At 36.3% G+C, this 18564-nt stretch overlaps 1 protein-coding gene across 2 annotated transcripts in view; it reads left to right on the plus strand.

Moving 5' to 3' along the window:
* The window catches only part of ARIH1 (ariadne RBR E3 ubiquitin protein ligase 1), a 120460-nt gene that overhangs the window by 89343 nt on the left and 12553 nt on the right, over positions 1–18564 (plus strand). For both annotated transcript variants that reach the window (XM_076004534.1, XM_076004535.1), the window contains 6 exons: positions 1223–1289; positions 3159–3265; positions 6717–6759; positions 7252–7323; positions 10963–11093; positions 16434–16491. In XM_076004534.1, coding sequence (XP_075860649.1) covers positions 1223–1289; positions 3159–3265; positions 6717–6759; positions 7252–7323; positions 10963–11093; positions 16434–16491 — 478 coding nt within the window. The remainder of the gene's footprint in view (positions 1–1222; positions 1290–3158; positions 3266–6716; positions 6760–7251; positions 7324–10962; positions 11094–16433; positions 16492–18564) is intronic.

Genomic DNA, 18564 nt, shown 5'->3' on the forward strand with positions numbered 1-18564 from the left:
GTAATAGTATATTTTAACTTAGTGAAGTAATACTAATAGCATATAATATTTATTGAGTGCTTACTATTTGCCAGGCACTGTTCTAGTCTCACAACTCTTTTTCTGCTATGTATTTTACAGATCAGTAACCTGAGTTATGGAGTGATCAAAGAACTTACCCTCAATTCATAGCTAGTGAGTTGTGAAGCTAGTATTCAAACCTAGGCCATCCCACTTCAGAGCCCCATCATGATATTCCGTTTCTTTTTCCTTTCCAAGGGAGGCAGCCTTATGCGAAGCCTCTGAGGAAAGGTGGTATATTCTGTTTTTGAGGAAATATAATAATATGGATGTGACAAGAGTACATTGAAAGTGATATGGGACAGAGTGGGGTCCTGTGGAAGGAAAGAGGTAGGATGTGAAGCTCTAGAGTTAGATGAGTTTAGGTCGAACAAAACTATCTTGTTCATTTAAAAGAATTTATTGGGGTTCAACTACGTGCATATTCAACATATTCAGTATTCTTCCTGGCTTTGTCAGTGATTATTTTTTTCCTCTTGCTTCAACATCATTTTCTTATAACACACTCAGAGGGGTGTTTACCACAGAACTAATGAAACTTGAGCTTCAACGTTCCTCACTTTCATGGGCTCCTATGAATGCTAGAATTTGTTGTGAATTGTCCACCTAATGTTCTAGGTGGACAAAGGAAGCCAGGATACAATCAGTAAGGATTTCTTGTAGGTTGCTAAGAGCTCTAAGAAGAAGGCCCTCAAAATTATATAATATATAAGCTTTAGATATCACAAAATTGGATCCAGTCCTTAACACTTCTGTCAGCAACATCTGTCTCATTTCACACACTGATTTGGGTGGGGGTCTGAAGGAAGGTGGCTGAGAATTGCTGTGTTAAGGCATAATATCAGAGTCAGAAGGCTCCAAAATGGGCCCAAACTTGGCAATAGTTGATAAGTCATCAGGCTCTAATAAAAACTAGGTAAAAGTAGATTATTTAAAATATAAGAAACATGGAGAAAAGGTCTATCAAAATAAAACTATAGAAACTTTGAAATTATTGTTTTGATTAGTACAGTTACATTTGTTGATAGTCTGTGTGCATTTCAATATATTCAACGTGGGCAGTTTTTAAAGCCATAGCATAAACAATTTTTGAAATGTTATAAATATGGATAACACCGTTGGCCAAAAATTTCTAATAAACTATTCTTATTCTTGGTTTCAGGCGCCTCATCACAGATTCAAAAGTTAAATTAAAGTATCAGCATTTAATAACAAATAGCTTTGTAGAGGTAAGTGATTTAAGTTTTCCTTCTTTTAATAAAAGGAATTCTGTTTATAGAAATATTATTTTTTAAAAAGTCTTATCAATCAACCATAAGAATCATTTCCCCATATTTGGAAAGCATGCCAACACACCGTCATCCTCAAAGGAATATGACAAACCAATAAATGGTCTGTCTTCATAGATCTTGAGCTTTGTTAGTAAAATTATTTTTACAATATTTTCATTTATTTCTCTTTATACTTAGCAGAGAATTGTATTAAGTTACTAATCATGTCATGTTTAATCGTGTTTGGGATTCTAACCCTGCTGTTTCTCTGCTAGTTTTAGGTCTCATTATCAGTAAATCTTGTTAATAAAGAATGCTGTCATTTATTGGAACCTGTCCATGCCCATTTGTTCTGTGACTGTGTGTGTGCTGCAGTGGTGAGGTTGAATAGTTGCTACAGTGACTGTTATGGCCCACAAACCCAAAAGTCTTTTTTTCCTGGCTCTTTACAGCGTTTGCCAGACCCCATATGAGAGTATCAGGGTAACTTGGTATTTTGTTTCTAGAAAATAATTTTTATTCCTGTTAGAGCTGAAATTGGAACACAGCATATTTTGGAAATTGTATATTTTTTGAGGTGGTCAACGGACTTCTGGTACAAAGTGTTACTTTAACCATGTTTTGTTCCATAACAGAAGTTATATTTCTGGTTGGGTGCAATGGCTCACACCCATTATCTCAGCACTTTGGAAGGATATGGTGGGAGGATCACTTGAGGCCAGGAGTTTGAGACCAACCATAGTGAGCCTCTGTCTCTATAAAATTAAGAAAAAGGCCGGGCGCGGTGGCTCACGCCTGTAATCCTAGCTCTTGGGAGGCCGAGGCGGGCAGATTGCTCAAGGTCAGGAGTTCAAAACCAGCCTGAGCAAGAGCGAGACCCCGTCTCTACTATAAATAGAAAGAAATTAATTGGCCAACTGATATATATATAAAAAAAAAAAAATTAGCCGGGCATGGTGGCGCATGCCTGTAGTCCCAGCTACTCGGGAGGCTGAGGCAGAAGGATTGCTCGAGCCCAGGAGTTTGAGGTTGCTGTGAGCTAGGCTGACGCCACGGCACTCACTCTAGCCTGGGCAACAAAGTGAGACTCTGTCTCAAAAAAAAAAAAAAAAATTAAGAAAAAACTATCCAGGTGTGACATCTACCTATGGTGCCAGCTACTCAGGAGGCTGAGGCAGGAGGACTGCCTGAGCCTAAGAGTTCAAGGTTACAGTGTGCTATGGTTGTACCACTGCACTCCAGCCTGGGTGACAGAGCATCTAGACTCTGTATCTAAAATAAAATAAAAAAATAAAAAAGTTATATTTTCTTTTGAGGAACTAAATACAGTCTTTGCCTGTAGTTTAGGAACTGGCTTTTCCTCTGAGAAGAGCTGTTTATGATCAAAAGGAGAAATTGAATGTAAATCCTTTAGTTTATTAACTATTTTGTAGCATCTAAACACCTTCCCTGATTAAGAACACATCTGGTTTTCTTACATCTTGGGAAAATTACCCTGAAATAGAACCATAAATGAATTGATGCTTTTTAATGATCACATAATAGGTAATTGTTTTAAAGTTTTTCAGTGAGATTTTGAAGATTGAACAAGGGACAGTTGATATATTTTATAAAACCAGGTCTTCAGGGATCAATAATTTTAGAAAAATAGTGTATCCAAAAGCATAGTTATAGAAGACGATAGTAGGTTTTTCTGTGCTTGTGTCAACATTGCTCTTTTGCTCTTTGCACTGGGGAAACAATATAAATAATTGTTTGGTGTACTAGGAAATCTTGCATCGTGACTGAATTTGCTGTCATTTCATTATTTTCTAACTTGTTTCTTAGTGCAATCGACTATTAAAGTGGTGTCCTGCCCCAGATTGCCATCATGTTGTCAAAGTTCAATATCCTGATGCTAAACCTGTTCGCTGCAAATGTGGGCGCCAATTCTGGTAAGCAAATTTTGTTCTATACTGGAATAGCGCACATACCTTTTCTATTTCTTCTGTTTATTCTTGGTAATAAAACAGTAGAAAAAAATATTTATCTTAGGCAGGGGGATGAGTTTGATGTTAAAATAATGTATATTTCTTTTAAGTAAGAATTAGATGAAAAAGTCACATCTTAAATAATTTTTCTTTCCTTGATGTTCTAACTTTTAGATATATTTTTTATGGGGAAAAATTTAGCCATAATCACATCTTCTGTATGTCCCACTGTAACTTATATGAGAGCAGACATATAGATCTGTGACTGTAAGTTTCCTTTACTCTGTCAAGTTTTTTTTTTTTCTTTTTTTTTTTTTTATTCTGTTCTGTAGATCATACTCTGTCAAGTTTTAATCTTCTAGAAAGGAAATGTGTGTGCAGGTAAATTTGGTTGATTGATGTACTTTTTAACTAAGAGTTTTCCTGTGGGTCGGGTGCGGTGGCTCACACCTATAATCCTAGCACTCTGGGAGGCCAAGGCAGGTGGATCACTCGAGGTCAGGAGTTCGAAACCAGCCTGAGTAAGAGCAAGACCTTTTCTCCACTAAAAATAGAAACAAATTAATTGGCCAACCAAAAGTATGTAGAAAAAATTAGCCAGGCATGGTGGCGCATGCCTGTACTCCCAGCTACTCGGGAGGCTGAGACAGAAGGATCGCTTGAGCCCAGGAGTTTGAGGTTGCTGTGAGCTAGGCTGATGCCATGACATTCTAACCAGGGCAACAGAGTGAGACTCTGTCTCAAAAAAAAAAAAAAGTATGGCCGGGCGCGGTGGCTCACGCCTGTAATCCTAGCTCTCTGGGAGGCCGAGGCGGGCGGATTGCTCGAGGTCGGGAGTTCAAAACCAGCCTGAGCAAGAGCGAGACCCCGTCTCTACTATAAATAGAAAGAAACTAATTGGCCAACTAATATATATAGAAAAAATTAGCCGGGCATGTTGGCGCATGCCTGTACTCCCAGCTACTTGGGAGGCTGAGACAGAAGGATCGCTTGAGCCCAGGAGTCTGAGGTTGCTGTGAGCTAGGCTGACGCCACGGCACTCACTCTAGCCTAGGCAACAAAGTGAGACTCTGTCTCAAAAAAAAAAAAAAAAAAAAAAAAAGTAAGTTTTCCTGTGGCTCTTCTGGGCCCAGTTTTCTTGATAACTTGGGCTTTTGGAGTTTTATACCATACTGCTCTTCAGCCTCTGAGTTCAAGATTTGACTTACTGGGAAATTTCCAATGCCACATATTAAGGGGAATGTCTTAGTTCGGGCTGCTTTAACAGACTTTCTCATTTTTTCCCAATGTGGATAGGCTGAGAATTTTCTAAATTCTTAAGTTCTAATTCTCTTTTAACAGTTTGCCTTTAAGTCATTTCTCTTTTGCATTTTTCTATAAACACTCAAGAGATGCCAAGCTGCATCTTTAGTACTTTGCTTAGAAATTTCCTCAAATATCCAATTTCATTGCTTACATATTCCTACCTTCCACGAAACAATAGGACACAAACATAATTCAGCCCCCACTTCATTGCCCCTTTATAGTAAAGATGGCCTTTCCTCCAATTTCCAATAGCATGTTCCTGTTTTTCATCTTAGACTTCATCACCATATTTCTACCAATGTTCTGTTCACAATAGAACACGTTTTTCTCAGAGAGGATTGAGGCTTTATCTGTACTTCTCTCTTTCTGAACCCTCACCAGAGTCACCCTTAACAGTTTGTTCAGGGTAATCTAGGCTTTTTCTAGCTTGTACCTCCAGACTCTTCCAGCCTCTATCCATTACCCAGTTCCAAATCAGCATTCACATTTTAGGTTTTGTTACAACAGCACACTCACTTTTCAGTACTAAGTTTCTTAGTCCATTCATGCTGTTATAACAAAATACCATAAACTGGATGGCTTATAAGCAACAGAAATTTATTTCTCACAGTTCTGAAGGCCTAGAAGTCCCAAGATCAAGGCACCAGCAGATCTGTTGTCTGGTGAGGGCCCACTTTCTGGTTCATAGATGGTGCTTTCTTGCTGTGTCCTCACATGGTGGAAGGGACAAGGCAGCTCTCTTGGGCCTCCTTTATAAGAGCATTAAACATTTGTGAGGGTTCTGCCTTCATGACTTAATGACTTCCCCAAAGCCCCACCTCCTACAGTACCATCACATTGGTGATTAGGTTTTAACGTTTGTATTTTGAGGGATAAACACATTCAGATCATGCTGGAAGTTAAGATAATCTTCTGTTTCTTTGAGGATCTTTAGGAATGAAAAGCCACTCAAGCCAAGGGTCTCTGGTCTTAGCAAATGGATAGTTTATGGGTATTCTATACCCCCCCCAAACATCTGTAGAATTAGATATAAACATCACTAGTAATATTTCTAAAAAGAGCAGGTAAACTCAGAGATTAAATATGTGTAAAATATATCCTGTTTTCATAAAGATTAAATGTATTATTGTTTCAGCGTTTACCCTGTAAAGAGAAGGTAGATTCTGACTTCATACCTGTTTTCAATGAATTTTAGGGTCAGACATTTCAAGCATAAAGTATAGAGAATAACAACAATGGATACTTATGTAGCTGCAACACAGCTTAATCAATATTAGTATTTTGTTTTCTTTAAGAAATAAAATACAACACATACATTTTAAGTTTCTTTGTTCCCTGTACCATGCCATATCCCGAGAAGATAATAGATAACCATTATCCTTACCTTATTGAGATCAATGGTAATTTCTTCTCTTTAGCAAAAGATTTTTTTTGGCATTCTAAGTTACTTGACTAGCTAACTAATAAGCCATTTGTGGTTATTTTTTCTTAAGCCTTTGTGTTTATTCTTAATTTATACCTTTTTTACAAGTGCATATGCCATGAGCCTAGTAAAACAGGAATGAATTATCAGTATATATTTAGAGATTATTTAGTCTCTTGTTTTATACCTTGCTTGGTTCCATTTCTCTTTACAGGGCTTGAGATTTATTTATTTAAGTTATGCAAAGATGTGACCTTTTATTTCCCATATGTTGAGTACTGAGTATTAGTACTAAGTTATTAACCTATAAAGTCAGACTTTTCCTCTTCATTGGCAGTGTTAAGTAAAAGATTAAATATGCACTGATGAAGGATTGGTTGGAAGTTCTGAATACAGTCTGAAACATAAAACCACTCTAGTAACCGGTATGAAATTGTCATCAAAGCATGTCTTCATGCTTATAGTCATTTTTCATTTCATATGTACTTAGTACCCACTACATACTAATTCTAATACTAAATTTTAGATAATTAACTATAAAATAAGACATGGTTCCTGCCCTTGTATTTGCCAGTCACTAGAAATGGTGACAATACTGTGAAACTATAAAGCATGAAATGGTTGGCCGATTTACTTACTGACTGTAGGTAGGACTTAATTCTTTTAACTCTTTGTGTCACTTAACAGCTTTAACTGTGGAGAAAATTGGCATGATCCTGTTAAATGTAAGGTGAGTTTGGCATTTTTATTTTTAAATACTATGATGAAGCACTTCTGAGACTTGATGACTAAAAATCACAGCTAATAATTTTGTTATCTGTCTGTAGTAGATAGATTTTATTTTTCCCTTTTCATTTCAGATGATCACTATAGGTATTCGGAGATCATTCCTTAGGATAAGTAAAGTTAGCTCCTGATTATTATTAGGATAACCATAGTTAAGGCACCTCCTCCACAGACTTTGTAGTTTGGAAAACAACACCTTGTAGCTGGGCTTCTCTTCAGTCTAGGGGTTCGCCACTCAGTTTCAGCCGTAGAAAACCCTTCTTTGGTTGATCTTATATATACTGACTATTATAGCTATAGTATTTCCCTGGTTCAAGAGGAAGCAAGCCTTATTCATTGGCTTTTACTTTGAAGCTTGACTGTAGTTAAGTGATAAAGTAATTTGCTATTTTAAAAAATCTTTTGTTACATTCTAAAAGTTGTTGTTTTCAAACAGTGGTTAAAGAAGTGGATTAAAAAGTGTGACGATGACAGTGAAACTTCCAATTGGATTGCAGCCAACACAAAGGTTGGTGTTTTTCCTTTAGTAACTCTTAGTGATGAAACTGATAAGAATAAATGCATCAGCATTAGCAAAAGCAATTAAGTTTACCTAGTTATAGGCCTTGTTTCACTTTTTTCTCCATTTTTTCTCCAGATGCTTGCCTGCTAATAATTTTCCTTCATTTTAGTATTTGAGTTTATTTTGGAGTGTTGAGTATAATACTGTACTATGCACAGTGGTCTGCCTTAGGTTTCTTCTTTGGAAAAATCTTAGTTTCATATAGAAGAAAAGGTGATATGATTTTTCAAGTCATGGGTTTGTGCTTGGCTGCCTTGTAGTATACAGATACATTATAGAGTTTACTCTACCTAGCTTGAGTTCTATTAGGCTAATTTACATTTCTGCCATAAACTCCCAGTGTTTTACGTTTTAGGAGTCATTCTTTAGGGGCAGAATTTGAGCAGAGTAACTGAGTAATTGTTAAGTTTTTATTATGTAACTGAACTGGGCTTAACAAAAATTTCTTTAAATCTACTTCATGTTTAACTTCTAAAATATGCTTTATTAAGAGATTTGACTTCTGAGAAGTGGAAATTCTGGGGTATTATGGGTTTCTCTTGGTTTTTTGTTTTTAATTACATTATACACTGCTTATGATACTAGTTTCAAAATGCTAGTCTCTTTATGATCATGAACCACTTCCTTAACTCTAGACAGATGTCTTATAAGTGCAAGTAATCTTGAGCACCTTTCTTCACTATCACTAAGCACACATTTGAATTCTAATTGTATATCCAGCCAGTCTCTCAATAAAAAATTATATCGGGCCGGGCGCGGTGGCTCCCGCCTGTAATCCTAGCTCTCTGGGAGGCCAAGGCAGGCAGATTGCTCAAGGTCAGGAGTTCGAAACCAGCCTGAGCAAGAGCGAGACGCCATCTGTACTATAAATAGAAATAAATTAATTGGCCAACTAATATATATAGAAAAAATTAGCCGGGCATGGTGGTGCATGCCTGTAGTCCCAGCTACTTGGGAGGCTGAGGCAGTAGGATTGCTTGAACCCAGGAGTTTGAGGTTGCAGTGAGCCAGGATGACGCCATGGCACTCACTCTAGCCTGGGCAACAAAGTGAGACTCTGTCTCAAAAAAAAAAAAAAAAAATTATATCAATAGCAATCCTATATGGGACGGTACTAATGAATGATAGGATGATTAATGAACTATTCATTTTTGGTATTGTCTTTCGCATGTGAAGATGATACTATAAAGAATGCTGAGTTTGACCAGTAGTATTATAGTTTCGCACTGTCCTTCACTCAGTACAGGATAATGATAAGAGTAAGACATGCTTAAATGATGAAGGCCAACACACAATTTTAAGTATATATCATACATACTTATATTTAAAGCTTAAGTATACATTTCTGTCTCCCAGAAAGTATTATCAATGAATCAGTGAATCTTGTCACATAAAACAAATGCCCAAACCTTTGAGGAATACCTAGGAGAAATTAATATTTTTGTGTTTTCTAAAACCATCACAATAAGCATAACCCGTGTCACTTAAGAAAACGTTAGTAAATATATGTAATATCAGGAAGTGGTTACTACTTTTGTTATTTAAAAAAAAATCCTAGCCAAGCATTACTTTTTGAAAATTAAAGATTTTCCCACCAGAAATGTTCTTTAAAGTCCCAGGATACTTTAATGTGTTCTTTAAAAAAATACTCTAGTATTTAGAATAGTAGGGCAGTTATATTTTCCTTCGGTAGTTGATTAAATAATATGCTTCTTTCTATATCTAGAGAAATCTCCAAATACTTTAAGACCCCAGCATGATTAAAATAGGAAGCAGGCTTGGATGTATTTGGTTTTGTTTAGATGGTAGATTACCAAGGAAGAATGGCAATTTGTAATAACAAATTTAGTTACTTGATAGTTTTTAGATGAAAGTGAAGGATTTTTCTCTTAAGAGGTTTGAGAAGCATTTAGCGATTGTTATTAACTCTTTTAAAAAAGATTTATAGATTATTGAACATTTTGAGGGCTTAATACTATTTGGTTAATTATAACCAAGAAATGTAGAATGAAACATATTTTATGCCTGAAATTTGCTTGTTTGGGAAAAGGTAAAATTTCTTATGTGGGTGATTTAAAAAATTTGATTTAAAATATATAATAAAAGATTGCTATGTTGGCCTGTTTAACATTGCTAGTTTATGGGCAGTGCAGTCTATCTCACAAAGAAAGTCAAATTATGCAAATAATAATATAGTAGGTGATGTGTCCTCCTTGTAAGGGTTACAGACTATCAAGCACAATTATAGCAAATATAGTAAAAATACAAGATTTACATCTTATTTATAGTTTTAGTAAAAAAATAAAAGGCCGATTTTTCTAGATTTTTCAGAAGCAAAAACCAGTAGGCCTGTAGGACAGTGATTTTGGCTTGCCTAGCAACCAAGAAAATGATATGGACTTGGGGAAAAAACAATCTAACATGATGTCTGTAGCATCATTGTTAATGAGCCAAATGTAAAGAACTTAAAACATGGGTATTTGGCAGGTGAAAGTTGGAAAATTCAATAGCCTCTAAATAAATTACCAATTGAGGCCTGATTTCCTATTTGCCTGACTCTTCAGGTCAGGTTGCTTGGGTTGAGATCCTCACTTTACCATTTACTACCTGTATGTTCTTGGACTAGTTTCTTTACTGTTTTTCTCTCTCATAGTTTATTCATCTAACAAATGGAAATAGGAAGTAGCACCACTGTAAGAATTGTGAGTTGATACGTATAAAACACTAAGAATAGTGCATGGGATATAGGCAGTACTCAATAATTTTTTTAGATGACACTAGAAAGTATATTTACATGAACAAATTTTACCCTCCCATAAAACTATTATTACTATGTGTATGCGTACCATGTGTATGATTAAAAGTACTTAAAATGTCCCTCAACCCTACTTTTAAAAAATTCTAGCTGGGCACGGTGGTATACACCCATAGTCACAACTGTTGGGAGGCTGAGGTGGGAGGATTGCTTGATTCTAGGAGTTGAAGGGTATAGTGCCCTATGATTGATTGGGTCTGTGAATAGCCACTGCATTCTAGCCTGGGCTACATAGCAAGACTTAATCTCTAAATTAAAAAAAAAAAAATCCTTAAATTGTTGTGGTTTTAAAGTTAGTAATAATAATGGTACTAGGCACGTGCCCGGCCCCCCCCCCCCCCGGTCACCCAGGCTCAAGTGCAGTGGTGCAGTCATAGCTCACTGCAGCCTCAAACTCTTGGGCTCAGGGATCATCCTGCCTCAGCCTCCTGAGTAGCTAGGACTCTGGGCATGTGCCACCACATCCAGTGAAATTTTATATTTTTTGTAGAGACTGGGTCTTGCTATATTGCTCAGGCTAGTCTCAAGCAATCCTTATGCCTGCGCCTTCCAAAATGCTAGGATTACAGGTGTGAGCCATTGTGCCTGACCAACAGCTCATTCTTAGTAGTACTTATTAAATGTTTGACGTTGTTCTAAGTGCTTTACATGTATTAACCACAATAAATATGGTATTTAAAAATAAACTGAATCTGGAACTGGCTTCTCCTCAATGGTAGTAATACAACCTAGTGTAGCATTGACACCAACTTTATAGTTTCTCTTCATAGGAATGTCCCAAATGCCATGTCACAATTGAGAAGGATGGCGGTTGTAATCACATGGTCTGTCGTAACCAGAACTGTAAAGCAGAGTTTTGCTGGGTGTGTCTTGGCCCTTGGGAACCACATGGATCTGCCTGGTAGGTTGGGGAATGAAGGGAGAAGAATATGTTCACATAAGTATGCAATATGTGCCACAAATTATGAATAAGATTTCTACCTTATAGAGATTACCATCCAACTTGGGAGCTAAATAAATACAGTGTGTGATCAGTGTTTTATATGCAAGATATTCACAGACAGGGATTAGTTAGGCATATTTCACAGAGGAGGTAGCAATTGAGATGAACTTTAAGAAAGAGGAAGAGTTCATTAGTTAAAAAAGTAGTAGGAAATGAAAAAGTTGCAACGTGAGGAAAGGTAGAGTGATATGAAAGTACATGACTTTTTCAGAAAAGAGGTGCATTTTCAAATATGTCTCTCTAGGCAAAAGTTGAAAAGTAGGAGGCTGTTGGCAAAACCCAAACTGCAAGGTGTGTTTTATTTACTGTGTGTACATCATTAGAAAGTTATTCCCAAACTTCAAAATTGGGAAATTGCCCAACAAAATCCATATTTTTAGCTTTTCTCTGAAACTTAGGAGCAGGCTTACATTCCTGTTTGGCAGCAGTCACCTAGAACTGAGTAGCAGTCATCTAAATGGGGCCTTTACTTTCCACTTCGGTATGTTTCCCCAAGACTGAAGTTTAATATTATTTGCATGTAACCACACGGCACCATTGTTTTTCATTTAGTAGTGATAACATACCTTTATTGCTTGTGTATTTTTTGCTAGTTTGGGAAAATGCAAGTTAGACTGAGGATGCTTTAAGTTTTGAGGAACATGGTAGCTAATACATTTCCTCATAAAAGCAAAAATATTTCTGAGTGTTTTTATATAATATGCAAATGACCCACTTCACTTACTTGTGTTATATGATATGCCTTCACCTATTGGCGTTTGTGTCCCCTGGGTGGTTGTGGGGAATAGGAAAGTAGGCTAGGGCCTAAAGTAGTCTGGATATTATCAGAAGGATTTTAAGTGGGAATGACATGGTTAGAGCTATAATTTAGATGAGAACGCTCTGTATCATGTGCTTTGCATACGTTATCTCTTTATTTTGACTGCTTTATAGAGGATTTATGGGAGGAAAAAGATTACAGGTTTAAGACAAGATGAAGAAGATCTGAACATAAAACAACGACGAGTCTTTTTAGTTTTGTTGGAACTTTCATTAGTTGTGTTAATTAAAATAATAGAGAGGTTACTTCTCTGAAATTAATTCTAAGACAGGTAAGAACTGGTTGACCAAGTAGAAGTGAAGAAATTGTGCCACTATCAGAGCCAATAAAGGGTATTTGGGGTTTAGCCAGGCAGGTACTCTAGATTTTAAGAAGGCAAACTGGAGGATTAGTATGTTCCCAGAAATTAAATTCACCTTGTACTTTTTAAACAGGTTGGTGCAAAAGTAATTGGGGTTTTGGACCGTGAATTTTAAATCATTATGACTAGGCTCAAACACATCTTTATTAATCAAAATAGGAACCATTACAATCAACACATTTTTGCCAACAAGAAATAGGATTTAACGAACTCTTGGAAAGCATTTTCTGTATCCTGCTGGTTGTGAAAGCGTTTTCCCTGCAAAAAGTTGTTGATATGCTTGAAGAAGTGGTAGTCGTTGGCGAGAGGTCAGATGACTATCCAGGCAAAACTTCGTTGCCCGATTCAACTTTTGAAGTGTTGGTTGTGTGATGTGCAGTCGGATATTGTCCTGGAGAAGAATTGGGCCCTTTCTGTTGACCAGTGCCGGCTTTAGGCGTTGCAGTTTTCAGCGCATCTCATGGATTTGCTGAGCATACTTCTTGGCTATAATGGTTTCACTGGGATTCAAAAAGCTGTAGTGTATCAAACTGGCAATAGATCACCAAACAGTGACCATGACCTTTTTTGGTGCAAGTTTGGCTTTGGGAAGTGCTTTGGACCTTCTTCTCAGTCCAGCCACTGAGCTGGTTGTTGTTGATTATCATATAAAATCCACTTTGCATCTCACATCACAATCAATCAGATTGAGAAATGGTTCATTCCGTACAATAAGAGAAGATAACACTTCAGAATGATTTTTTTTTTATCTTTGGTCAGCTCATGAGGCACCCAGTTATTGAGCTTTCTCACCTTTCCAATGTGCTTCAAATGCCAAATGACCTTAAAATAGTTGATGTTGAGTTCTTCGGCAACTTCTCATGTAGTTGTAAGAGGATCAGCTTCAGTGATCTCAATTGGTTGTTGTCAACTTATGATGGCCGGCCACTGCACTCCTCATCTTCAAGGCTCTTGTCTCCTTTGCAAAACTTCTTGTACCACCACTACACTGTATGTTTCTTAGCAGTTGCAAGTTGTTGATGTTGCAAGTTGTCTCCGCTGCTTTCCAGCCCATTTTGAACTCTAATAAGAAAGTCGCTCAAATTTGCTTTCTGTCTAACATCATTTCCGTAGTCTAAAATAATTATAAAATAAAGAGCAAATAATAAGCCATTAGCAAAAAAATAAAGCGAGAAATGTACATTAAAATGATGTATGGCATAACCACATTTAAGAATACATTCCAATACCAAACAGCAAATTTCAACAATGCCAAAACCACAATTACTTTTGCACCAACCTAGTATATGTTTGTTTATTGACATCTCTAATTGTAGCTCAGATTTTAAGTAAGCTATATTTATACCTACAAAGGGTACAGAACAAATGATGGATACACAAGAATGAAGAATAACTTGGACCAGGGGTGTCAGAAGTCCTGCCTGTGTCTTGCCTTTACCCATGCTGACATTGCAGTGAACCATGCTTCACAATCCTCAAGATAGCATTCCAAGTAGCGCTATCAGTCATCTGAGTTAGTAGTATAGATGAATCCTAAATATTTGCCTTCTTGGCCTTAAAATCCTTAATGTTGGCAAGGTAAAGTTCAAATGAGTTGAGTCTTCTAGATAATGTGAAAAAATATATCAGAAGGAAAGTTTTTAAGAATATATCAGATAGGAAGAAGAGAGATTAATAATTTACAAATAAAGGTCAAGGGAATCAATCTTAGGGCTAGGCTGAGTATAGTAATTATTGCCAAGAGAGGTTTATAATCCCAGCCAAGCGGAAATTAATAAATTTCCCAACCCAAGCAAATTGCTATCTAGGTTACTTTAAAAACGTTAAAATGAAGTCAGTGGGCCATTTTTGGTTATTTCTGACTAATATGTAAAATAGAAATACCTTTGGTACTGATGGCATAAAATGTAATCCCAAACTTCCAAAATTTGTGATTGGTTCCACAAACTACATATGAACCACATAACTTAATTTTTCTCATGTGAAATACCAGAATCAGATGGTACCACTAGAATGATAGGTATTGGGATGCTTTCTAGATTTTAGCAAGGTATTTCAGTGTGGACTGAGAAGTTTGTGGTCTAGGCAATGAATATAAAGCATGGTTATTTGGCATTGATTGACCATTTTTTGGAGTACATATAATGGATTTGTGTATTCCTTATGAAATGCTTTAAAGGCTGTCTGTGAAAGATGGTATTCTCATCTTTTTTTCCCTAATGTATTAAGTATATACTGCTTTCCTGGTCAGATTTATTGATAATTTGCTTGAAGAATTGTTTTAGAATCTTAAACATGTTTTTGGTTAATATCAAAAAAGATATTTGATATCTCTTTAACTCCTAAATCCTGAAGAACTTGACAAACTGAAACAGCTCCAATTTGACAAGATTTAAATTAAACTCAGAATTCTTCCTTTAGATCTAAAATGATCGCCATTAAAAGATTCTGAAGACATAACAATAACGTGAGCAGTATGCCTGTTGGCTAAGAGCATGAGCCTCATTTGGCAGACAAGCAAAAGTTTACTTCCCAACTCTGAAATTCTCTAGTTATGTGACCTTAAGTATGTTACTTATCATATTTAAATCTTATTCTTTATCTGCTCAATCAGGACAATAATACATATTTCATAAGGTGTTTGAAGAGATTAAATATGTTAATACATTTAAAGTTCTTAGCAAGTGCTGGTATGCAGTAAGCAGCTCAGTAAATAGCTGCTCCCATAATGTAGGGCTCCCATAAAAGAGATACGGTAGCCAAGACAAGGGAAGTGCCAGTCTCACTCATCTCCACTCTGTGCTGGTGTCTTTGGGCATGTGGCATTTTGTATATCATTCAGGTTTTTTTGTTTGTTTTTTGAGACAGAGTCTCACTCTGTCGCCTAGGCTAGAGTCCCATGGCGTCTGCTTAGCTCACAGCAACCTCAAACTCCTGGGCTCAAGTGATCCTCCTGTCTCAGCCTCCCGGGTAGCTGCGACTACAGGCATGCACCACTATGCCCAGCTAATCTTTTCTATTTTTAGTTGTTTTGACTAATGTCTTTCTATAGTACAGATGGAATCTCGCTCTTTCTCAAGTTGGTCTCAAACTCCTGAGCTCAAGCAAGTCCTCCCACCTCAGCCTCCCAGAGTGCTAGGATTACAGGAACGAGCCACAGCACCCTGCCTATCATTCATTCAATTTTCAGTGCCTTTTTGTGTGTGTGTGACAGAGTCTTGCTCTGTCACCTGGGCTATTGTGCCATGGCATCTGCCTGGCTTACAGTAACCTCAAACTCCTGGGCTTAAATGATCCTCCTGCCTCAGCTTCCCAAGTAGCTGGGACTACAGGCATGCACTACCACACCCAGCTTATTTTTACTATTTTTAATAGAGATGGGGGTCCTGCTCTTGCTCAGGCTGGTCTGGAACTCCTGACCTCAAGCCATCTTCCCACCTCTGCCTCCAAGAGTGCTAGGATTACAGGAGTGAGCCACTGCACCTGGCCTTTATGACTCTTAATAAACTATAATAGCATGTAAAGCACATAGCACAGCATCTGTTTTGGGTAAACCATCAACTATTGATTCTCTTTGGTTTTTATGAAAGAGCAGATAAGAAAGTTTATAACTGTGGAAAGTTGGGAATATTTGGCCTAAGTAACAGATGACCTAGGAAATAAGATGATCTCTTCCTTAAAAACTTGAGTTAGAAATTCAGACTGTGGTCAGTGAAAGTTCTAGAATGACCATGTTTTCTAATGGTTAATACAGATCAGCTGTTTTGGAGTGGACTGCCTCAGGAAGTGGGAAATTTCCTATTACCAAGTAGAGAACTGATCCCACTGTTAAAGAGAGGATTCAAACACTATGTGTACATTAGATTCAGCAACACTTTCAGGTCCTTCCAGCCTGCTAATTCTATCATTATAACAGTGGAACCCTGGCTATTTTAACATATCAGTTTTTCTGTTATAAAAGAGAATGTTGGTTTTAGGTAATTTCTAAATCCGGGTTAAAACTTTGTTCCTTTTCATTGGTTTGTTTCTTTATGGAATTCTCTTAATTTATTTTAAGGTACAACTGTAACCGTTATAATGAGGATGATGCAAAGGCAGCAAGAGATGCACAGGAGGTAAGTACATTTATTACAGGGTAAGAGTTGAATAGAAATGTACATTGTATATTCATTAGGGAATAATTCCTTAGGGAATAATTTAGCAGGCATTTTCAATTCTGAAAGATTTCTGAAAAGACATTCCAGGAGATGCTATGTATTTATTTAGAAGAATATCTTATCCAGAATGCTTATCAGGCGCATTCTTATGAATAAGTTGTGTTTGCTTTCTTTTAATTAATGTATACAATTTCAGGTTTTGGTAGTCTTGGTGTCAAGATCGACTGCCTTCCAAACAAGGGCAGTAGACAGCAGCATTTATTAAATGGTCCTACTCCTATTTATAGACAGTATTTCACTTATTTATTTATTTATCATTCTACCTCATTGTTCATTAGGAAGTTCTAATGGTTATAGTTGAGCTGGTTTGGAATGAATGGATTGTCTCGGGAGCTGAGAAATTCCCTATTAATAGATAGAGAAATTGTTCATTATTATAGGAGGCAATCCAAACACGAGATGTGAATTAGATTCTATGACACTTTTAGTCCTTTCATTGTGGTAATTCTGCCATAATTTTAGAATCCTAGAATTTAATAGTTCGTAACATTCATTCATTCTATATTGAAGTTCCCCAGTTGTCCCAAATGTATTCTTTTCAATTGGTTTTCTTAGGTTGCAGTTCAAAACATGGTTTGCATCTGTTTCCTATTGTTTCACTTTTTTTTTTTTTTTTTTTTGAGACAGAGTCTCAGTCTGTTACCCAGGCTAGAGTGAGTGCCATGGCTTCAGCCTTGCTCACAGCATATTGTTTTCTTTAAAATTAATTTTTAATAAAAATAACAAATAGAAAATGTTATATATATACACACACACACACAATCTAGTCTGTCATATTGTTAAAAGCGAAAGATCTGTGTCTAACTTTTTTAAGAGCCTGGAAAATTATATTTTGTGTTTATAAATAATGAGTATTTTATAAACTTTCACAGTATTTGGATTCTTTTAAAGGGAAAAGAATTTCCACAAGTTCTATTGTTGGCTTAAATTACACTTATTATATAATATTATTTAAATGTTTGAACATAAAACCAGCTCTTATACAACTAGACAGCCAAACCAAGAGAACTACAAAATCAGTGAAACTCAATGTTAATTTGGCAGATATGTTGTTTGCTGAAATTAAATTACTGTTGATAGACTGCTCTTTGGTTGAAGTTTTTTAAATTTAGTTTTACTATACTACTGTCTAAGTGTCACATGATAACTTGTTCTCCTGCCAATTTTCTATATTCCAGATACTACTGTAAACATTTATTCCTACAGTGTGTCATGATTTGATTTGCCTAGAATTTATTATTGATATGTACTCTTATCACTTACCTTTCTCATTGGTACAATTAAAGTGTAATACTGGATGCCAGTTTTAGCCATTTCACAAATGTAACATCTCCATTCATCCAGATGATCTAGAGTATTTGCATTTTTTTCCTTTAGATTATCATCAGATTTTTAAGTGCATTTAAAAATTTGTAAGTATTTTAAAATTCCATAATCTACTGAGACCAGGTCATTTGGTACCCCTTCTCCACTCCCATCTAGTGGTCCTTAGATTCAATTTAGTACGCCATATAATTTTTATATAAAGTTTGACAATGACAGTTATGCTTTTTCCAACCTCTTATTTACACTTGATTCTGCTGCTGTATTTTTCATTTAGCTCCTTTTGTTATTACATCTTCTTTTGTTTTATCTTAGCCTTTTCTCTTTTGTGGCTTTCAGTTTCTGTTTTAAGCAGTCATGATCATCTTAAATCCTACTAAATAAAGAGACCATACATTTTTCTAAAATTTTCTTCTAATTTATAGTAATTCTTTTAGTCCACAGAGAAATGTTCTTTTCTCTTATGCTGCATTTTATTTTCCTAATTACCATCGTGGACTTTTAGTTTTTACTTATCCTGAAAGAAGAGTAGTCTAGCTAGGTCTAGCAATCTAGCCAGATAATGGTATTTCCTAACAGAGAAATTATATGAGTTATCCTTGATTAGATCTGATCTTCATTTTGGTGCCAGTAGAATCCCTTTCTGAG

Source organism: Microcebus murinus, chromosome 6, assembly GCF_040939455.1.
Source record: "Microcebus murinus isolate Inina chromosome 6, M.murinus_Inina_mat1.0, whole genome shotgun sequence".
NCBI lineage: Eukaryota > Metazoa > Chordata > Mammalia > Primates > Cheirogaleidae > Microcebus > Microcebus murinus.